This window comes from Eretmochelys imbricata, chromosome 5, assembly GCF_965152235.1.
Source record: "Eretmochelys imbricata isolate rEreImb1 chromosome 5, rEreImb1.hap1, whole genome shotgun sequence".
NCBI lineage: Eukaryota > Metazoa > Chordata > Testudines > Cheloniidae > Eretmochelys > Eretmochelys imbricata.
Genome location: NC_135576.1, coordinates 88,306,566 through 88,327,966, shown reverse-complemented (window position 1 = coordinate 88,327,966; position 21,401 = coordinate 88,306,566). Strand labels below are relative to the sequence as shown.

Sequence of the window (21,401 nt, the reverse complement as noted above, 5' to 3'; positions counted from 1 at the left end):
ATGCGCTGCTGTGGCACCAGAACAGAGGGCAGCCAGCTCACTGGCAGTAGCAGTCAGCAGCCAATAGGGAGGAGAGGCTGGGTTCTTGACAGCACCCTGCCTGCGGGGCCAGGTGAGAAGGCATGGGATATGGGGGGGGGGGGGACAGAGCGGGGCACAGGGGGATGCTGGGAGGTCACAGACTGGGGCTTAGAAGGGATAGTGCCGGGGACAGAGTGGGGCGGGTACTGAATGCGAGTTGGGATGGGGGTGGCGGAATGGGGATGTAGGGCCACATGGGGATGCTGGGAGATGTGCCGGACTGAATGGGAGATATTAGGGGTCAGACAGGGTCTGCACGTGGGAGGCTCCCCAACTCCCTAACAATCCCCTCCACCCCCCAAAAAACCTGTTCCATACTTCTCCCACCCACATCCAATAACCCTCCAGGTTCACTACCAGGCTCCTTCCCAGGAATTGCTTCCCTCTTGCTTAGCTCCTCCATTACCACTGATTCCCCTAAGCCTTTGTATTGTTTCTGAGGGATGCAGGAAATATGTTTCTGTATTGTAGTTTAAATGAATTTTTTCTCAAAGTTATATATTAATATGCCTACTAAGTAATCTATTTGTCAAAAAACATTTCCTGAATCTTTTTTGTTGTCCATATTGTTACAGACATACTTGTTGGCAGGTATTTTGAAATAAATTACCAAAATAATTGAACTGGTGTGATTATACTGTGCTACTCTGACAAATAAAATATGTAGAATTTTAAAATATCGTGTGCAGAATTTTTAATTTTTTGGTGAAGAATTCCATCAGGAGTAATCAGTGCCCTCCCACCAGTATCCAAGTGGGAGGAGAAAATATGGCCCTATGTATTTATGAAGGTTTATACAAACAGTCCCCTCCAACTGTGTGCTCCGGTGTATGGTGCCATGGCAGGAAAACTGAATGGATGATCAGGAGCAGGACTGTTAAAAGTTAATTTTAAAAAGGTATTTTACGACAAGTTACTAAAATCATGGATTACTCTGCCACTGATTATTTATTATTTCTGCATTTTGGGTTCTGCATAGGATGACCATGGCTATGCTGATGCCATGGTACTACACACAGGACAAAAAATAATAAAAGAAGAAAAGGAACATTCTATAATAAAAGCAGTCCACATTTACTTTTTGGCCTACAGAGTAATCAAATTACTTCTAAGGATTGTTTTTTTTTCTTGCTTAAAAACTGTGACCAATCAGTTGCTCTAGTATCTTGACTCCAAACAATTAAGCTGAAGCAAAATATGCTGCATATTTCCATTCAGTTTCAGAATGCTGCAATGAGAACGTAACATTTCTAAACACTTGGAGGTTTCAGTTGAAAGAAATTGTCACATATAAATGAAGATTTTGACATTATAAAAGTACAGCAGAACAGGCAACAGGAAGACCATGGGGAGCTGGAAACAGACCTACTCCATAACACAAATCAGCAGCAGGGAAACACTCAGAAAGGCAGGAGCTTTATAGCCCTCCAGAGCTCTTAAAGGGGAATGACTCAGGGCTGTGTGGACTCTAAACCCCCTCTCAAGTCACCAGTAAGATGAAGAGCACAGGTCCTTCACCCCATTCTTTATTTTTAGTCAATGCTCAAAGAGAAATGAAAAAAAGTCACGTGCAGTCAAGCTGCAACACAAGTCAAATATCACAATGTTAACAATCTACAGTCTGTTGCATCTTTACATTTCAAACATTCTGCATTTTACACCTTCACTACACATTTCTGAGGTTACTGCTTCAAACTTAGTCTTTCAGAGAGATTGAGCAATATGAACACAATTGGTTATTAGCTTTTTCCCTACATCGCCAAGCACCTGACTCAGTGCATCTTCAGGCACTCTATCTACATTCCCCTCTAAACCCCTGGATATTATATCCGTTCTGAGCACACCACATACGGCTTTTTCTTCCTTCCCCTAAGTTCCATCCCTGGCCTGTGTCAGGAAAGGGATAGGCTGGAGAAGATATATTTCCCAACATATAAACATATAAAATAAAACATTTGGTGGTATTTGGGCTTTACAAAAAGGATGAAATACGATAAAGTATCAAGAATTAATCAATTTTCTTTAAAAAAATTAAATATTGGCAATAAAAGACAGAAGGTGCATTTTCCAAAAGAACCTAAGTAACTTTAAAAGAATTTATAGGATTTGTGCACCTATATCAGCTAAGGGATTTTAGAAACACCCACCCAGAAGATTTTTGGGCAGCAAAGAAATAAAAATCTCTTAGGGGCCTTTCCTGTCACATCGATCACTTTGTTGGAAAAAAAAAAAGTTTGGGTAATCTCTATATAGTAAAGAAAAAAGTCAAGAGCAACACCAGGAAGTCAAACTCTTAGCCCTCTCCAGCACCACTTTTTAAAATGGGGGGGGGGGGGGGGAGTATCATTCTTCGTATTTTAAGGACTGCATATGGGAAAATGATAAAAAACAAAACGTAGCAATTCAATTTATGGTAAAAGGTTAAATACTTACTGCGTAAGAGCCTATGAGGAATGCAGCATTTGCTTGTTTTTTCTGATCAAAGCCAGTATAATGAATTATTTTCTTCCTTATCAATGTAAATGACTGCATCAAGAAATGAACAACAGGGTTATAATTTGGCACTTTGAACATAAATCTGCATAGCCTGATAAAAATAAGTTTGAAATCACTGCAGCAGAAAAGCCAACTACACACAGAAATTGGCCTCATTGGAAATAAGGTTTCCAAAATTAATTCCAATGCCTTTCTGGTTAAGATATGATCAAATGTGTTATTCCATTTTCAATCCTGAGAAGTGCTCAGCATCCAGGCAGGATCAGGGTTTTAGCGTACTGGTTGATAAAGCATCAAGTCTGTTGAAAACCTAGTTACACTGCACCATGTTAAGCCATTCTAAATGAGAGTGGCAGAGTGAACATTTTTACAAAATTTCAAATATAATTTTTAGGGCTGTCAAGCGATTAATCGCATTGTTAAACCACAACAGAATACCATTTATTTAAATATTTTTAGATGTTTTCTACATTTTCAAATATATTTATTTCAATTACAACACAGGACACAAAGTGTACAATTCTCACTTTATATTTATTTTTGATTACAAATATTTGTGCTATAAAAACAAAAGAAATATTATTTTTAAATTCACCTCATACAAGTACTGTAACGAAATCGGTCATGAAAGTTGACCTTACAAATGTAGAATTATGTACAAAAAAAAACTGCATTCAAAAATAAAACAAGGTAAAACTTTAGAGCCTACAAGTCCACTCAGTCCTACTTCTTGTTCAGCCAGTCACTCAGACAAACAAGTTTGTTTACATTTGCAGGAGATAATGCTCCCCACTTCTTGTTTACAATGTCACCTTAAAGTGAGAAGAGGCGTTCACATGGCACTGTTGTAACCAGTGCTGCAAGATATTTACGTGCCAGATGAGCTAAAGATTCATGTGTCTCTTCATGCTTCAACCACCATTCCAGAGAACATGCATCCATGCTGAAGGTGGGTTTTGCTTGATAACGATCCAAGGCGGAGTGGACTGACGCATGTTCATTTTCATCATCTGAGTCAGATGCCACCAGCAGATGGTTGATTTTCTTTTTTGGTGGTCTGGGTTCTGTAGTTTCTGCATCTGAGTATTGCTCTTTTAAGACTTCTGAAAGCATGCTCCACACCTCATCCCTCTCAGATTTTGGAAGGCACTTCTTAAAACCTTGGATCGAGTGCTGGAGCGATCTTCAGAAATCTCACATTGGAACCTTCTTTGCATTTTGTCAAATCTGCAGTGAAAGTGTTCTTAAAATGAACATGTGCTGGGTCATTACATGAGACTACTATAACATGAAATATATGGCAGAATGTGGGTAAAACAGAACAGGAGACATACAATTCTCCCTCAAGGAGTTCAGTCACAAATTTTATTAATGCATTTTTTTTTTTAAAAAAGTGTCATCAGCATGAAAGCATGTCCTCTAGAATGGTGGTTGAAGCATGAAGGGCATAAACAGGCATATGAATGTTTAGCATATCTGGCACATAAATACCTTGCAACTGTGGCTACAAAAGTGCCATGTGAATGCCTGTTCTCACTTTCAGGTGACATTGTAAATAAGAAGCAGGCAGCATTATCTCCCGTAAATGTAAATAAAATTGTTTGTCTTAGCAATTGGCTGAACGTGAAGTAGGACTGAGTGGACTTGTAGGCGCTAAAGCTTTACATTTTGGTTTTTTTTTTTGAGTGCAGTTACATAAAAAAAAATCTACATTTGTAAATTGCACTTTCACGATAAAGAGATTGCATTATGGTACTTGTATGAGGTGAATTGAAAAATACTATTTCTTTTGTTTATCATTTTCACAGTGCAAATATTTGTAATAAAAATAATATAAATGAGCTCTGTACACTTTGTGTTCCGTGTTGTAATTGAAATCAAAATATTTGAAAGTGTAGAAAACATCTAAAAATATTTAATAAATTTCAATTGGTATTCTATTAACAGTGCAATTAAAACTTATTAATTTTTTTAATTGTGATTAATTTTTTAAAGTTAATCACGTGAGTTAACTGCAATTAATCGACAGCCCTAATAATTTTCATTATGAAAAACAGTAATTTTATGTTAAAGGGAAAAGTTACTGTGTTCTTTTTGGTGGTATTTTCTTCAGTTATTTTAACAATTTCAACATTGATATTAAATGTTATATTGAAAAATTAGAAAGTTGTAATATTTTAAAACAGACATAAAAGTAAATATTTTTCAAAAACTCCAAAAATTCAAACTTATGTTTCCACAACCAACTTTAACTCCTGCCCTGCATACTTGCCCAATCTCCTCCTCTCTTCTAATGTGGTATTTGAATCCCGTGCTGCCAGTTCATTCTCATTAGTCCCATTAGTCTCATTTTTCAGCATTAACATTGCCTTTTCACAAGTTCCTGGCAGCTCACAATTTCTACATAAGCTGAAGCTCATGCTGAAATTCTGGCTGCATCCACCAGAGACAGCTGCTGAGAGCCTAAGCTGCAGGCAATAGGTTGAAGTCCCAGCTGCCACCAGCAGAGGCTGCTGCTCTAACTGCTGCCTTCTTCGGTTGCAGCCCCTATTCCGGCTCCTCCAGAACCTCCTGCTGTGGTTCTGGCTGCACTTCTCCCCACACTTGTTCATCTTTGCACACACTATCTGTGGCCCCACTAAGTCATGAGACCTCCTCATCAACCTCCTCCTGGCACTAGCCAAAGTAGCCATTTACACCACCAGGAAGAGGATGGTAGATGAGGGGGTGCTCTGTGACTGTGGGGCTGACTTCCACTCCTCCCTGGTCTCACACATCCTGGCAGAGTTCCTCTGGGCGGCATCCGCTGGCTCCCTTGTCACCTTCGAAGAACAGCGGGTGTCTGCTTGGTGTCCCTATCGGGTTCCCTTCATTTAGCCCTGTAACCTCACTCCTGTCCCTGTTATATCTTTAGTTGTGCCCCGTACTTAACTGAGATCCCGGACCTTGTGGATCTTCCCCTTAGGCTGAGGGAGGTCCTTTAGTAGTGGGCAGGCTCCACCCGCCCATCTCCAGGATCCCAACAGACTGCTACCTTCTTCAGAGTCTTTACTCCTCTCTGCTTTTGCTGTCCGTGCAAAGCACAGGTGCAGCAGTCCATGAGGACAGGCAAAGAAAAAGGGAACTGGATTGGGACCAACATGTAGCTCCTACCACCAACAGTTAGAGTAGCAATGGTGAGCAATGGGCAGAGGGAGAAAGGATTCAAGGAGTATGTGTCCCCGCATCCCCTTCTCTCCAGCCTGTCGGGTGTAGACTCTAGCCCAGTTGCACTCTCTCCTCCTTTCTGTGTCCCACCATCAAAATCCTATATGGAGGGAAGTTGTGTGTGGGCAATACATGGGGACAGAGGGAAGGACAGGGAGCTGGGCAGGGGCAGTATCTCCGAGTTGCTAATTCTCACTATTTTAATTGCAAGTCTTGGGATATTTCAGGGGGTTCTCTTAAAGCTCCTTGAGTCTAAAAATTACATTAGACACTCAGCTTTTCAATTAAAAAAAAAAAAGTTTCTAGGTGATGGAGAAAACCTTGAACACGTGAACCCTAAAGGCTCAAAGCCAGGAAACAAGAACAAACTACCCCAAATTTACTCATTAAAAGCTCATCATTTGGGGGCTGGAGGGGGGGGACGACAGACTCATGATTTTTGAACACTTGGAATTAGCAATCCTGATATCCTGAAGGGAGGAGGGAGTCCAGAGAATGCACAGCATGAGGCAGGGTAGTGCCCACTGGACAGTGGGAGCTGCAGGGAGCCTAGGACAATACTTTGGGAAGGGATTAGCCCCACCTATCAGCCAAAAAGAAAAGAAGGTCTCCCAATTTGTATTTATTACACATTAGGAATTCCCACCTGAAATATGCAAACACAAATAGGGACAATTCCATCCACTATTTCAAATATCGGAAAACAAATCATAAATCCAATGCAAGTTTAAAAAAAAAATCTTGTTTTTTTTAAACTAGTCATATGAATATTTTTGTCTGTCTAATGGTTTTAGAGCTTGTGGAGTTGGCAATACTGTGAATCTTATTAGGAAGTTAGAAGTATGTGCTCTATTATAATCAGTAAGTATAACAGATGTTGAATAATGTAGACTGGATTCTCCAACTCAATGGAACAAGGACTACAAGATGATTTATGGCTAGCAGTCTGAAGCTTCCCTGCATCCGAGTATTTTGGCAAAATTTAAGTCTATCAGACCTGCTGAGACCGGCCTACTGCTGCTATTGCCCATGACTCAGAGGCAGGCACTGCTCCTCTCTCTTTTCCCGTTTACATAAATATGTTCCCAGTATTTCTTAAACTGCCTGGCTGGAGGAGACATTCCTCCCTCCCCTTCAGCAAAACTTTCACTCCAAGGAAAGTTTATGGACATTGGGGGCATAGAAAAGGGAAACTGTATTGGCTCACATACTGATGGAGAATGCTCTCAGTTTCTACTGGTGGCACTGCTGATAAATGCCATGAAGTCTAGAATGGGTATAGAAAAGAAATTTTAGGAGATTAAGATTATATTGCAGCCTCTACCCACCCCTGAAAGTGAATGAAGGAAAAAATGAACACCACTAGAAACAAAAACTGAAACAGCGCCCTGGGTGGCTGTTACTGGAGGATATGGGCAGGCAAGAGGCAATACCAGTGATGACAACGAGTGAGGTAGGAATTCTGGGATTTCCCCCATAATGTTAGAAAAAGTAGCCATAAACACAATAACTTCCATTACAAATTCATATTTTGAAGCTATGCACTGAAAGGGAGGGTTCTATAGAGTATCAGAACTTTAGCAATGTTTTTAAACCTCTACTAGGACCCCATGAGATTTCAAAATAGCTATATGAAATTACTCCAACATTTTTCACTTACCAATCATAGTCCTATACACTAGAGATAAAATTTTCATAAGCACCCCAGTCCCAGTTTCAAAAGGGAGATAGCCAAGGGTCCTTGACAAGATTTTGGGTAAAATTTTCAAAATAGTCTAAATTTTTACTGCAAGCTATTTCTGTGATATAGCTTGATCAGAAACCTTAGAATAATTTTCAAAATATGAATTACATCCATATTTTTAAAGTCCTAAATCAGAAACCACTTGTGTTTGAATCATCTCAAATTTTGATAAACCACCATCCAACTCCATGATATACCTTGTTTGAGGGGAGACAGAACTGGATTTTCAATAGAAAATTACAACCTTACTAATGAAGTGATGGCAATATGTTTTAAATGTGCACTACAAATGAACGATTTCTCTTATCAGCCCATTCTGTTAGCCAAAAATACCACAATGCTTAAAAGTGAAACGAGTCACTCAGATACCACTATGATCAGTGTAGAATGAGTTCTGCACTGAACATCCCTTTAAAACATCTAGCATTCAAGTATATTGCTCTCACAAACCAACCCATTTAAAAATAAATCACAATACAGAAACTTCTGTGGAATAATTTTCAAGCAAAATCAGGGCAAATTCTCATGGCTAAGCGAAACAACCCATTGTAGTGTATTTGGCACAATGAATCTGAAGCAGACAGCTTGACACCAGTGCTAGACAGCAAGGAACATTCACAAAATGCCAAGATTTTCCATAAAAGACATATTGTATTGCATACTTCCAGTTTTCACAGTTCAGTGTAGGGTTTCAAAATCTGACTAATGGGCTTTTGAACAAGCAAAGAGCATATAAATTTTAGTAAGATTTTTATTTGCCTACCACGTTTTGTACTCCAACCTCTGTTGACAAACTTGCACTGGATAACTTGAATTGATATAGAAAATGTAAGACTTCATTATTTCGATTTATAGAGATACTATAAAACATAACATCTACCAAGAGCCCAATTCTGAAAGGTACAGAGCGCCTCCTCAGACATAGCAAGTTACCTCAACTTCGGGTGACCAGATGTCCTGATTTTATAGGGACAGGCGCAATATTCAGGGCTTTGTCTTATATACGAACCTATTACCCCCTACTCCTGTCCTGATTTTTCACACTTGCTATCTGGTCACCCTATCTCAACTGCAGGAGTAAGGGTGCTCAGTCACCTTGCAGGAGTGAGCCCTGAATATTTTTTTAAAAAGCAAATGTGGCTCCCTATAGAAATGTTGTGAAGACCAAAAAATTAAAAAAATTAAAAAAATCAAATTAAAACAAATCAAACAGAAGTCAAATCAAATAAATGTGTCTCTCATTGAGCCCTGAAACTCACTAGACCTTGGCAGATTTCCAAGGAGACTGAATTCCAGAGGAGGGGGCCTTCTACTGAAAGAGACCTTTGCCCACTAAGAGTTCTTCTAGTTGTTTCTAACAGTACCAATACTTAGAAGTTGCAGTTTCACAATAATTACTGTACAACTACTATGTCCTAAAGGCAAATAGTTCTCCTCCTCTTACATCCCTCACTCTCTGTCTTTTCCCTCCACACCACACACCCGCCCGAAAATATAATCTGGCCAAATCTGAAAACACAAATATATACTACATACAGTTTAGTGTGTACACATCCAAAACACAAGCCTGAATGGCAATCCACATATCAATTTGAAGATATTTCTCAAACAAGGAACATTTTTTCACCTCACCATTTTTATAAATGGGCCAATTCCAATATTTTATGTCTATCTGGTACAAAACAGTTTTTACCTTTAATTTCTTATTTAGCTTGCAACAATATCTGTAAACCATTGCCAGATTGAGAGGTCCAAAATCTGCGTAGAAGCTTGTGGGGAGGGAAAGAAAGAAAACATTTTGCTTGTACATGTTTTGTAGAAATAATTTTAAAGAAATCCACATGCACCACATAAAAACTAATAATTAATGCACACATTAAATTCGGTACAACTTCTTGAAATTGCCATCCTGCATACCATAAGTATAGTTCTGTAGTATTTCATCAGCTTTTAAAACTTTATTTTTAAATTTATTCTACTTTCTTCTCCACACAAGACCTCCTAAAAGGTCAATGAAATGATGAAGTGAGCAAACTTTTGAAGGCTCACAGTAAGATAACTTTTTTGGCACCACGTTAGGAACTCTTGATTTTAAAGACAGTGCAAAAACATGCCTTCAAAAAGAAGAAGAAGGAGGAGTACTTGTGGCACCTTAGGGACTAACTTATAAATTTGTTAGTCCCTAAGGTGCCACAAGTACTCCTCATTCTTTTTGCTGATACAGACTAACACGGCTACCACTCTGAAACCTGTCACCATTCAAAAACAAGGTTAATTAATTAATTCCAAAATCTTCTGCTGGCACTATGTTTAAAAGCTATCAGATTCACATTATTTATATATTTACTCATTAATCCTCACAACATTCTACCACTGTGTATACAGAGCCCCACTGAAATACAGAAAACGAACAAAACATCACAACCTGGGTAAGGTGAGCATAGAAATTTTTAACTAAAGATACTCTTATTTTTTTTCAAAAGTACTAAGTGATCTTTAATATCCATGCAGAGTATCATAAAAATAAATAATAAAATAAATGTCAAGGTCTTATCTGAAAGACCGACGCAGTTCACTGTAGCTATTAATGTAGCTATTATGCTCGGGTCATGAAGTGCTGAGTCAGCAACTGCCAGGTTTTGACCCATCTATTATTCTAGGAAGTTTAGATATTTTACCCCGGTATTTCGGCAACTAGAAACATTCCTTCTGGCTAAATATTTCAGTTAATGCTTCTAAATTGTTTTTATCTTGTTGTAAAGTATTCCGATATCTTCCAGTAGGAATAAGGTATAAGTAAGAAACAAAAAGTTTCTGAAATTTTTCAAGACAGAAATTGGTGGGGAGCCACCAGGCCCTCTCACGTATAAAGTCCCATTGCAAGTGAAATTAGCTGGGACTAGTACACTAGTTTTGAGAATAAACTCCATACATAAACTTCTGTAATCTGTACAGAAGTTTTAACTACCGCTAATAAAAACAGAATAAGAATTACATCACTTGCTTATTAGTGCTTTTCTTACCAATTTATGGCAACGTTCTGTAGAATACAAGAATAAGGACTGTACTTACTTCTCGTATACAAGTTCATCATCTATGCAGAAATAATGTGTATTTGCAACACCACTCTTTGGTTTTTGGCAGAGAATTGCAAAATAAAGGCGACCTGAAATGCAAGAGATTTTAAACTAATACTACCCTTAACATTACAAATTTCCACAGAAAACTTGAAATGTTGCTCTTAAATGTAATAACTTTAAATGGTCACAATTTAGTACCAAATTTTCCTTTCAGGGTTTCCAGATTAGAGGACATTATTTTTCAGGCACTAGACAACAAGGAAGACAATGATTAAGTTCAAAGGCTAGGTTTTGGTTACCAAACAGTTTAAAACTTACTTGTAATTTAGTCAAAAGCTCACTGTGGTTTTCCTTTGGCAAACAAGTTGTTCAGAGGATAACCAGACTGCCTTCCCATAGCTGATTTGGGAGACTTTGTGTTTGTCTATATACACACATCTATTGACTACTACAATTCAGAGAGGAGCAAATCTGGCTCTTTGAAATCAGAAAACAACCAACCAACCAACCAGCCACACACACAAGAACATGACCTGGACACTTATTATAGGAATATAAAACAAGATATTTTGAGTCTATTAGGGATGTGCGGGTGAAGGTGGGAGGAGAATGTAAACGTTACCAAAAGAGGAAAGTGAAGCACAGTAAAATTTGATAACCGACAATAGAAAAAGAAGGTCTCAAGTTTGGATTCTTCCTGAGAGTTCTTTGTTTGACAATGCACATGCATTTGTTACGCAATCAGTGATTTACTTATATTAACTTTTAACTAACTTAGGTAAAATATCAACAGGTTGAAAAAGGCCAGGAAGTTACAGACAGCTGCTGTTTACTGCCTCCCAAATCCACTTTACGTTAATTCATCATAGTTCCAACAAAAGAAAACGCGTTTTGTTTCAAAGAAGCGAACGCGACAAAAGCGGTGCAGTACAAGTTCCTGCCCCTTGATCACATGCACGATTGCAAAACGAATTTCAAAAACTTGCTTCTTTAACAAACCAAAGACGAAAAAAAACCACTTAAACTGGCATTTTAAGTTGCTCACCTTTGATGAACTCCACAGAGGGGCGCGATTCCTTTCTGACGCTCATCACTTACAAACACTGAAAAGGGGGCCAGCCCCCACAATGTTACCGAGCCCGCAAATAGCCTGCTGCGTTTGTCACTGGAGTCTGACAGCGCTAAGGAAACGAAAGCGCCACTCCCTGCAGAGTTTTAAAGATTAAAGGGCACCCTCGCCTCAAGGCGCATCCAAATGCAGCGTGAGCCCCGGGGTGTCTGCTCTGGGCCCCGCCGGCCAGCCGCCTCCCGCGCTCCTTCAGCAGGCACCACGGCCAGAAGTGGGTCGCCAGCGGCTGGCGGGCTCGGCCCGCATCTGTCCCCTTCCTCGAGAAAGACTTTCCAGCTCCGGAAGCTGCCTTACGGGCATTCAAACAGAAGCGTCCTCGGGCCCGAACGAGTCTGATGCGCCCACAAGACAAATCCCAGCCCCAGCCGGGGAGAAAACCCGAGCGCGGCGCGCAAGCCTCGGCAATCGCTGCCCCCGCAGGCTGTGAGCAGAGAGCTCGCCAGCGAGTCCTCCCATCGCAGCAGCATTAGCCGGCAGGCGGCGCAGCCCGTGCGGCGCAGCTGGGCCCGGGGGCGCCGCTCCTCTCCTCTCCGGCGTACGGAGAAAACAACTCACGAGGGGAAGGCCCACCCCGCGGGCTGGGCCTGGAGGGGAGACCGCCCCGCCTCGCAAAGCGCCTGCGGCACACGGGCTGCTGGTATTTTAAAGGGACTGCGCTTGTGCCCCGGGGAGCGCTGTCCCCTTCCCAGCGCAGGACAGCAGCCCGCTCCTTGAGTGTTATTTTTAAACGAGGGCTTGTCCCCCCACATTTACGGTGTGACTATAGCCCCTTAATCAACCCACCGCGCTGCCAGCTGGGCATCTGCCTGCAGCGCACCTCTCAGAGTGTTGTGGCCCCTCTGGTGTCCCCTGCAAGCGGTGCGCTCAAAGCCCCTAAGCCCAGGGCCTTGCAAACACAACGAAGGTGCGGCTACTGTTAAAGACATTAAACTACTCATAAGCCATTTTCGCTCCGCTCATAACAGTGATAAGAGTCCAAAAAGAAACGGAACCCCACCAATTCCTTGGTTTGAGGGTGGGCCTTGTTCCTCATGGTTGCTCTTCAGCGGCCACCTGAAGGAGCACCACCCACAGGTTACAAAAAGAACCACAGCCAACCTTCCCATTCCCCATGCTAGAGAGGAGGAGTTGCTCCAGTTCCTAACTTTTTCTGCGAGTGGCAGGCCTAAACTACACTCCCAGAAGAGTGGAAGGAAAAGTGAAAGGGAAGAGCCATGTTGGAATTGGGAGAAGGGGCATCTTGAGCTAAAAATCTTCATTTACTGTAGCCTCATTAAAATCTTTAGTTGTGTTGTGAAACTGCACTAAAGGAATGTATAAGCCAACATTTGACCAGAGAGTACAAAGTTAGCCCCAGTATTTTTGATCCTCAAATGAAACTGTGAAATGCACAAATGTGAAAAGCACTATTCCAGAACAGCAGAATAGCATATGCATTTTAAAACACTAGCCATATATAAATGACAAGTCATTTTTTGGATATCTTCAAGCCAAAAGAGTTAAAATGTTCAAAGATATCCATGTGATTTAGGAGCCCATGTGCTAGATTAAAAAATATAGTTAGATGCCTAAAGATGCAATAGGCACCTAACAGGATTTACAAAAGCTCGATGTGATTATGTCTCTTTTGAAAATGTCACCCAAAAAGTGCGTACACTTGAGCAGAAAGAATATGAAGATATGATGCACAATACAAGTTTTGCCACTCTTGCATATGCAGGCCAAATGTTTAGGCCTGGGCTATGGGAGGGGGAAGGGATTGATCTAAATTACGCAACTTCAGCTACATGAATAACATAGCTGAAGTCGACATACTCAGATCTACTCACCGCAGTCTCGTCACTGCGGTGAGTCAAGAACTGATGCTCCCCTGTCGACTCCACCTGCACCTCTCACTCCGGTGGAGTACCAGAGTCGATGGGAGAACGCTGAGCGGTCAATTTATTGAGTCTAGAGTATCGCGTCGATCCTGTGGGTAATGCAGTTTAATACTTTTGCTTCATAACTGATTTGCAGCAAAATCAGATTTTTTTCAGGACTTGTTTCACTCACCCAAGATTTTTTGCAGTGCTCAGACCCATATGTTTGCATACTAATATCACGGGTATTAATCAATGCTTAAAAAGATATTTTAGAATTGCACTAAAACTTTGCAGAGTATCTGTTTTACTCAGCTTTAGAACTTATTTTAAAACTACAAAATCCAAAGGATTTAGTTGCCTCATTCATGATGATAATCCACAGACATTGTTAGAATTCTTGACTAGTACAACATAATGATTCACTCAATTAGTTTGCAAAGCTTAGTTGGCAATGCAGCCAAAAACGTATTAATTAGACTGAAACAGCCTCCGTTCTCTTATGTCCACTTGTTCTCTCATAGATTTGTTTCTAGATGAATATCAGTTCAATTTATTGATGCATAAAGACAATTTATTTAAAAAAATAAAACCTAAAAAAACAGCCAACCAACCAACCACGCTAATAACCAGCAAAAAAAAAAAAAAAAAAAAAAATGTAGGATTTTCTCAAGCAAAATAAAAGCTTCCAGCCAAAATTTTCCAAAGAACAGGTGTTAAATTAGGTTCTTGGAGTCTGTATTTAGCAAATAAGGAGAAGTTTTTAAAGGGAGCCTATAGGGAGTTAGGTGTCCAGGTCCTGCAGAAAGTCAGTGAGCGTTAGTTGCCTAACTCTCTTAAGCCTCTTTGAAAATCCCACCTTAAATATGTGATTTGGCACTTCTGAAAATCAAATCACTTGTTTAGGTATATAAATATGAACTAATGAGCCTAACTTTAGGCATCTGTTTGAAAATGTGGGTCTTTCATTTTAGAACACAAGAACTAATGAAATGAAACTACCAAATGAAATTAATAGGCAGCAGGTTTAAAACAAACAAAAGGAAGTATTTTTTCCACACAACGCACAGTCAACCTGTGGAACTCCTTGTCAGAGGATGTTGTGAAGGCCAAGACTATACCAAGGGTCAAAAAAAGAACTAAATAAATTCATGGAGGATCAATGGCTAATAGCCATTGGGCAGGGATGGTGTCCCTAGCCTCTGTTTGCCAGAAGCTGGAAATGGGCAACAGCGGATGGATCACTTGATGATTACCTGTTCTGTTCATTGCCTCTGGGGAACCTGGCATTGAACACTGTCAGAAGACAGGATACTGGGCTAGATGGACATTTGGTTTGACGCATTATGGCCGTTCTTACGTTCTTATGAAACAAACCCTTAGGTTAGCCTAGAAAATAAATCCACTATCAAATGTTGATCACATTATTCTTTTAAAGTGCTTACATCTTCCATAAGTTATGCTAAATGTCAATTTTGGGGAAGATACAATTTATACCAATAAAAGAGTGCTTCTGCAGGTATAACTTGTTCTACTAGTTCCCTGAACTAAATAAGCTATACAACTTTTTACTGGTATAACTGCGTCTAGGATAGTTGCTCGCATAGCTATGTCCATCAGGGATGAGGGAAAAATAAGTCACACCTTGACGGACATAGCTATGCCAGCAAAAGTTAAGCGTAGACTAGGCCTTCATTGTACATTAAAGGGGGGAAAAAAAGTTTTACCTTATTTAAATACAGTCACTTAGAGTGCTAAGCCTAAATTAACTCATAATATGTTAATTCTAAAATTTGTGATCATACCACAAACAATTCTAAAAGAAAGACTGACTGGAGAATCTCTAATATTGGCGTTACAAATGCTGTTTTTCTTACTGAACTCAGTGTAAGCAGCTTCTGACAACCTATAAAAATAGAGTATTTGGCTGTCTTAGCTTTTTCCCCCCTTTATGTCCATTCAAGAAAAAGGACTCAATGATTTGTTTAAAACACAGATGTTTTTTTAAAATAATTAAAATCTAACAGTAGTGCAAAATAAAGTAGAAACAGCAGTTTGTCTGTGTATATTGTTCACCCAAAACCTGAATCCCATTTAACATTGTTTCATATTAAACCGAATAATGGTTTAATATGAAATGGGATTCAGATTATGGGTGAACAATATGCATGGACTATTAAATGGCGGTTACCCCTTTATTATTTAGTGCTATCTTTGGATCATTTTAATTGTTGCTATATTCAGAACAGCAGAATACATTAAGAAATACAAGCTTGATATTCTTAATTTACACAACAGCCTCAAAATAAAACCTGAGTGAATTAAATGCCATCACCCAGAGAAGCTGTCAGTACTCACAACAACTGCTCTGCAATAAAACTGCAAATAAACTTCATATTGTTCATTTTCCCTACTGGAAAATTTAAGAAAGGAATATAAAATGAAATAATTTCAGAACAGAATTAGGTTATTTACTTTTGCCTACTCAGACTGCTATCTCACTACAATGTTGAGTATTTTGGCCTCAATGACAGTGTCAGCAGGATGAGAAACTACTCAACAGAGCTATTTTATTCAGGTTTCCTCAAAAGCATTTCTGGCTCTGTTTTACAATAACCAAGTATTAACATGTTACGTTTTTAAACAGCACTATTATACACACTATGAGATTACTACAACTGAAATTAAGTCAGTGGGGCTCTGTAAGGGTCCTGACTGCAGGAGAAGGACTTGTTGTCTTGCACTTATTTAAATAAAAAAGTCATGCATCTTAAAAAAGGTAAAAGCCAGGCATTTTGTTTTATTTACAACAAATTTGAAAACTATTTTTCATATACATTATTTCAACAAAAAAGAAAGTTATTGTGATGAAAAACAAAGCTTAATTTTACACTGGCAGAAGCTAAGGGGAGCTTGCTAATCCTGTGTCAGAGGGATGCAAGACTAGGGCTGGTTAATTTCTTGTCTCTACAAGCAGGCAATGAGCTGTGAAAATATCTATGCAGGGTATCAGCAGGATACCAGCAGCTTCCTCTTCATGATCTTATTTACTTGATTCTGGAAAAGGAACGAATAGCACTTCCTAAAAATATTCTCCTTTCCATCACCCACAACAATCCTGATGTCTCTAGAGATCTGCAAGTCAAAGTCTTTATAGACAGAACTTTGAATTCAACAGGCAGCTAATACACAGCAGCACTTCAATATTGGACAGCAAGTAAACATGCCTGTTCTTACCAGAGAGATTATTCTGGTGTCTGAAGAGTGAAGATACACTTGTTCTTTTGACAAAATGAAAGTTCTTGAACTTGATGGTAAGGCAGCTAACAAGTCCCTCGGAATATAAATGCATAAGAGCCTGTATTTATATAAAAAGATATTACAGACTTTAACAAATCTTAAATTTTTAAATCTGAAATGGTCTTGCTCATACTGAATTATAAAGATTAGTATTATCCTAGAGGTCTTCATGCCTTGAACACTGTTGATAAGAATGGTGTGGGTTGGCTTGACTGGACGGCATACGCCAAATAATAAAGAACGAAGTCTGAGAGTAATTTGCAGTACTAGTAGTAAGTGTTTTACAGATCTGAGTTATGTACCAATATGTATTAAAAGTTAGGGTTCCGAGAATCCAAACAATTCTTTCTAAACCTAGCAGATCTCAAAAAGATGCAATAGATAATGTACAGGTATAACACTCTGTGATGCCAAACTAATATAAATAAAACTGAAGTTTTTCAATCAATCATCTTACATTATAAAGAACTCACTAATCACTGCAGAAATCAAAGCCAAGAGATGATAAAACTGGTGACCATGATAGAAACCAAGTATCAGCATACTTTCTGAACAAGAGTATGAGGACACAGATTAAAATTAAATATAAAGTTAAACACATTGTTTGAAAATAAATAGGGATTTTTCCTCAGACTGATGAGATCTGTTCCACAATCATGGCCCTACCTTCCCTAAAATAATATATAGTCCCTGTTCTCTGCTGCTCCCATGTAACAGACATGTAAATCTGAGAGAACAGAGTTCCCACACTTTCAGCACTGGATTAGACAAAAAAAGCCTTAACCACTTTCTCAAATCAAGGAAGATTTTGAAAGAGTCATAAGAAAATGAGGTCATGCTGATAAATGATTACATACTTCTCCTGTAATGAGAGAGATTTATAATAAAAACTCACTGAAAAATGTTTACAAACACCAGTGAAAAACACAAGTCTCAGTAAAAAAAATGTTCCTATCATTCCAGAAAATTGTGTTTTCTTCGTAATGCAACAATATTAAGACAGAATTGTGAATTATGTTGTTTAAATAGAAATTATCGATGCATATATTAAGCCAACAGAATATTTCATGAAAATTCCAAGTGACAGCCTAAGTAAAAAGAGTCAGAATTAAAGCATGAGTATATTGCAGACTCTACAGCACTTCTCTGTAGAAATAAATTTCTCAATGTAAACAAAATTGACACCCATCCTAAATAAAAGGACTCTAAAGTAGGGCTGTTGATTAATCGCAGTTAACTCAAGTGATTAACTAAAAAAAATTAACTGCAATTAAAAAAATTAATCGTGATTAATCACACTGCTAAACAATAGAATACCAATTGAAATTTATTAAATACTTTTGGATGTTTTTCTACATTTTCAAATACTGTATATCAATTTCTATTACTACACAGAATACAAAGTGTACAGTGTTCACTTTATACTATTTTTATTACAAACATTGGCACTGTAAAAATGATAAAAGAAATAGTATTTTTCAATTCACCTCATACAAGTACTGTAGCGCAATCTTTTTATCATGAAAGTGTAATTTACAAATGTAGATTTTTTTTGTTACATAACTGCACTCAAAAACAAAACAATGTAAAACTTTAGAGCCTACAAGTCCACTCAGTCCTACTTCTTGTTCAGCCAATCACTAAGACAAACAAGTTTTTTTATATTTACGGGAGATACTGCTGCCTGCTTCTTATTTACAATGTCACCTGAACGTGAGAACAGGCGTTCGCATGGCACTTTTGTAGCTGGCGTTGCAAGGTATTTACGTGCCAGATATGCTAAAAATTTGTAGGCACCTTCATGCTTCAGTCACCATTCCAGAGGATATGCTTCCATGCTGATGACACTGGTTAAAAAATAATGTGTTAATAAAATTTGTGACTGAACTCCTTGAGGGAGAATTGTATGTCTCCTGTGCTGTTTTACCCACATTCTGCCATATATTTCATGTTATAGCAGTCTCTGATTAAAACATGTTTCTTTTAAAAACACATTCTCATCAGATTTGACAAAACGCAAAGAAGATACCAATGTGAGATTTCTAAAGCACTCGACCCAAGGTTTAAGAATCTGAAGTGCCTTCCAAAATCTGAGAGGGAAGAGGTGTGGAGCATGCTTTCAAAGGTTTTAAAAGAGCAATACTCAGATGCAGAAATTACAGAACCCAAACCACCAAAAAAGAAAATCAACCTTCTGCTGGTGGCATCTGACTCAGATGATGAAAATGAATATGCATCGATCCGTTCTGCTCTGGATCATTATCGAGCAGAACCCATCTTCAGCATGGACACATGTCCTCTGGAATGGTGGTTGGTTGAAGCATGAAGGGACATATGAATCTTTAGCGCATCTGACGTGTAAATATCTTGCAACACCGGCCACAACAGTGCCATGCGAACGCCTGTTCTCACTTTCAGGTAATATTATAAAACAAGAAGCGGGCAGCTTTATCTCCTGCAAATTGTAACCAAACTTGTCTAAATAATTTTGTTGGAAAGTTACAACGCAACACAACATGCTTTAGAATCTTATTTCTCAGGCATAGTTAGAGAAATGTACAGAACATACATACCAAAGATAGGAAATAAAAAACTACCTACCCATCTTAAATAAAATCTCTACAATTTATTTGCATTGTATATAGCTATCATTTTGAAAGACATGGGAGATTACATCTAATAAGTGGAGGTGAGTTTGTTCAGTTTTGGCAAATAAAATTCACATTATCTGAGTGTCATGCATTAGTTGAAGAAAAAAATGATGTAATTTTAAATCCACTGTAATACAGCACAACAGAAACTTTAAGGAATTGTATTCTTTAGTCAATCATTTTCCTACATCCTTGATGTTATTCCTGGAATATGGCATGTACCTACCACGCATTCACAGGAATATGGGAAAATCTACAGTGTTTTCCCAGCCAGTGTCTTTTTTTACACCACCAGAGTAAAACATCTCAAAAAGTGTTAGGATTGCAATGGAGAGCAAAACTGTGTATGAGAAATAATTTTTAAAAGAATACTTACTGAAGCTTATTCTGACAGAGAGCTATTAGTAATAACTGAAGTACTATAATGTTTATAGATTGTAGTGTTAAACACTCAAGTATAATGCACAACAGAATTTGTAATCCATGTATGTGACATCAGACCACCATGATTTGTTACACCCACAGATTACAAGTATTTAAAAATATTTAGGTTTGTTTAAAGCTGTTGCATTACGAGAGAAGGAGAAGGCAACATGCAATGTTCACAAGTATTTTGGCACTGATTTTGCAAACAGATGCTTTAGAGCATATTTGTTAGACTGGACAGAGTCCCATTTACCAGTGTGTGTATTTGCAGGATTGGGGCTTTACATCTTCTATGTCTTTAGTTAGATGAACTAAGGGTTGTGCATTGAGATGCCATGTGAAATGGTAGGAATGCTAGTTGTCTAGTTCAGGGGCTGGCAAACTTTTTGGCCTGAGGGCCACACTGGGTTTCCAAAATTGTATGGAGGGCTTGTTAGGGGAGGCTCCCCAAACAGCCAGGTGTGGCCCTGCCCCCGCCCCCATCCAACCCCCCCGCTTCTCGCCCCCTAATGGCCCCCCCAGGACGCCTGCCCCATCCACCCCTCCCTGACCGACCCCGGACCCCCTGCCCCTGACTGCCCCATCCAACCCCTCCTCTCCTTCCTAACTTCCCCCCCAGGACCCCTGCCCAATGCAACCACCCCTTCTCCCTGACTGTCCCCAGAACCCCTGCCCCTGACTGCCCCATCCAACCCCCCCTCCTTCCTGACTGCTCCCCACCGGGACCCCTGCCCCCATTCAACCCCCCCCGTTCCCCGCCCTCTGACCGCCCCGACCCCTATCCACACCCCCACCCCGAACTCCCCTGCCCTCTATTCAACACCCCTGCTCCATGCCCCCTTACCTCGCTGCCTGGAGCAACGGTGGCTGGTGGCGCTACAGCCACGCTGCCCGGCTGGAGCCAGCCACGCACAGAGCAGCACAGAGCACCGCGTCAGGCCAGGTTCTGCAGCTGCGCTGCCCCAGGAGCTCGCCACCCTGAGCATTGCGTCAGCGGCGTGGCAAGGTGAGGCTGCGGGGGCGGGGGGACAGCAGGGGAAGGGCCGGGGTCAAGCCTCCCAGGCCAGGAGCTCAGGGGCCGGGCAGCTCCTGGGCAGGTCCCCCAGGCCGTAGTTTGCCCACCTCTGGTCTAGTTGCTAACACTTGTCTACATGGGGAATTTACCAGCAGAACTATTATGCTAAACCTCCATGTGTGGACACTATTATTCCAGAATTAAAGTGCATTTTCCAATTAAGTTTATGTCACTTTGGAGGCAATATAAAAAATCCTAGGGAAAAAGGCACTAGTATTCTGGAATACAAGTGTGCACACAGGGAGTTATACCAGTGTAACTACAGAGGTGTATTTGTATCAGTAAATATCCTTGCGGAGACAAGACCTAACAATATTTTTATTTTAGATTGGATTATTTTGGATTATTTTCCT

At 39.7% G+C, this 21,401-nt stretch overlaps 1 protein-coding gene across 9 annotated transcripts in view; it reads right to left on the bottom strand.

Moving 5' to 3' along the window:
* Positions 1 to 21,401, bottom strand: part of CDC14B (cell division cycle 14B) — an 82,385-nt gene that overhangs the window by 56,365 nt on the left and 4,619 nt on the right. For 7 of the 9 annotated variants that reach the window (XR_013346186.1, XM_077817448.1, XM_077817444.1 and 4 more), the window contains exons 2-4: positions 10,601 to 10,694; positions 9,222 to 9,297; positions 2,515 to 2,607 (exon numbers count right to left, since the gene is read on the bottom strand). Coding sequence is in view for 8 of the 9 variants with exons in the window: in XM_077817448.1 (XP_077673574.1) it covers positions 2,515 to 2,607; positions 9,222 to 9,297; positions 10,601 to 10,694 (263 nt within the window). In the remaining variant the exon portion in view is untranslated. Of the gene's footprint in view, positions 1 to 2,514; positions 2,608 to 9,221; positions 9,298 to 10,600; positions 10,695 to 11,653; positions 12,267 to 21,401 lie in introns of those variants that run through there. The other 2 variants (XM_077817447.1, XM_077817446.1) reach the window with 2 other exon arrangements.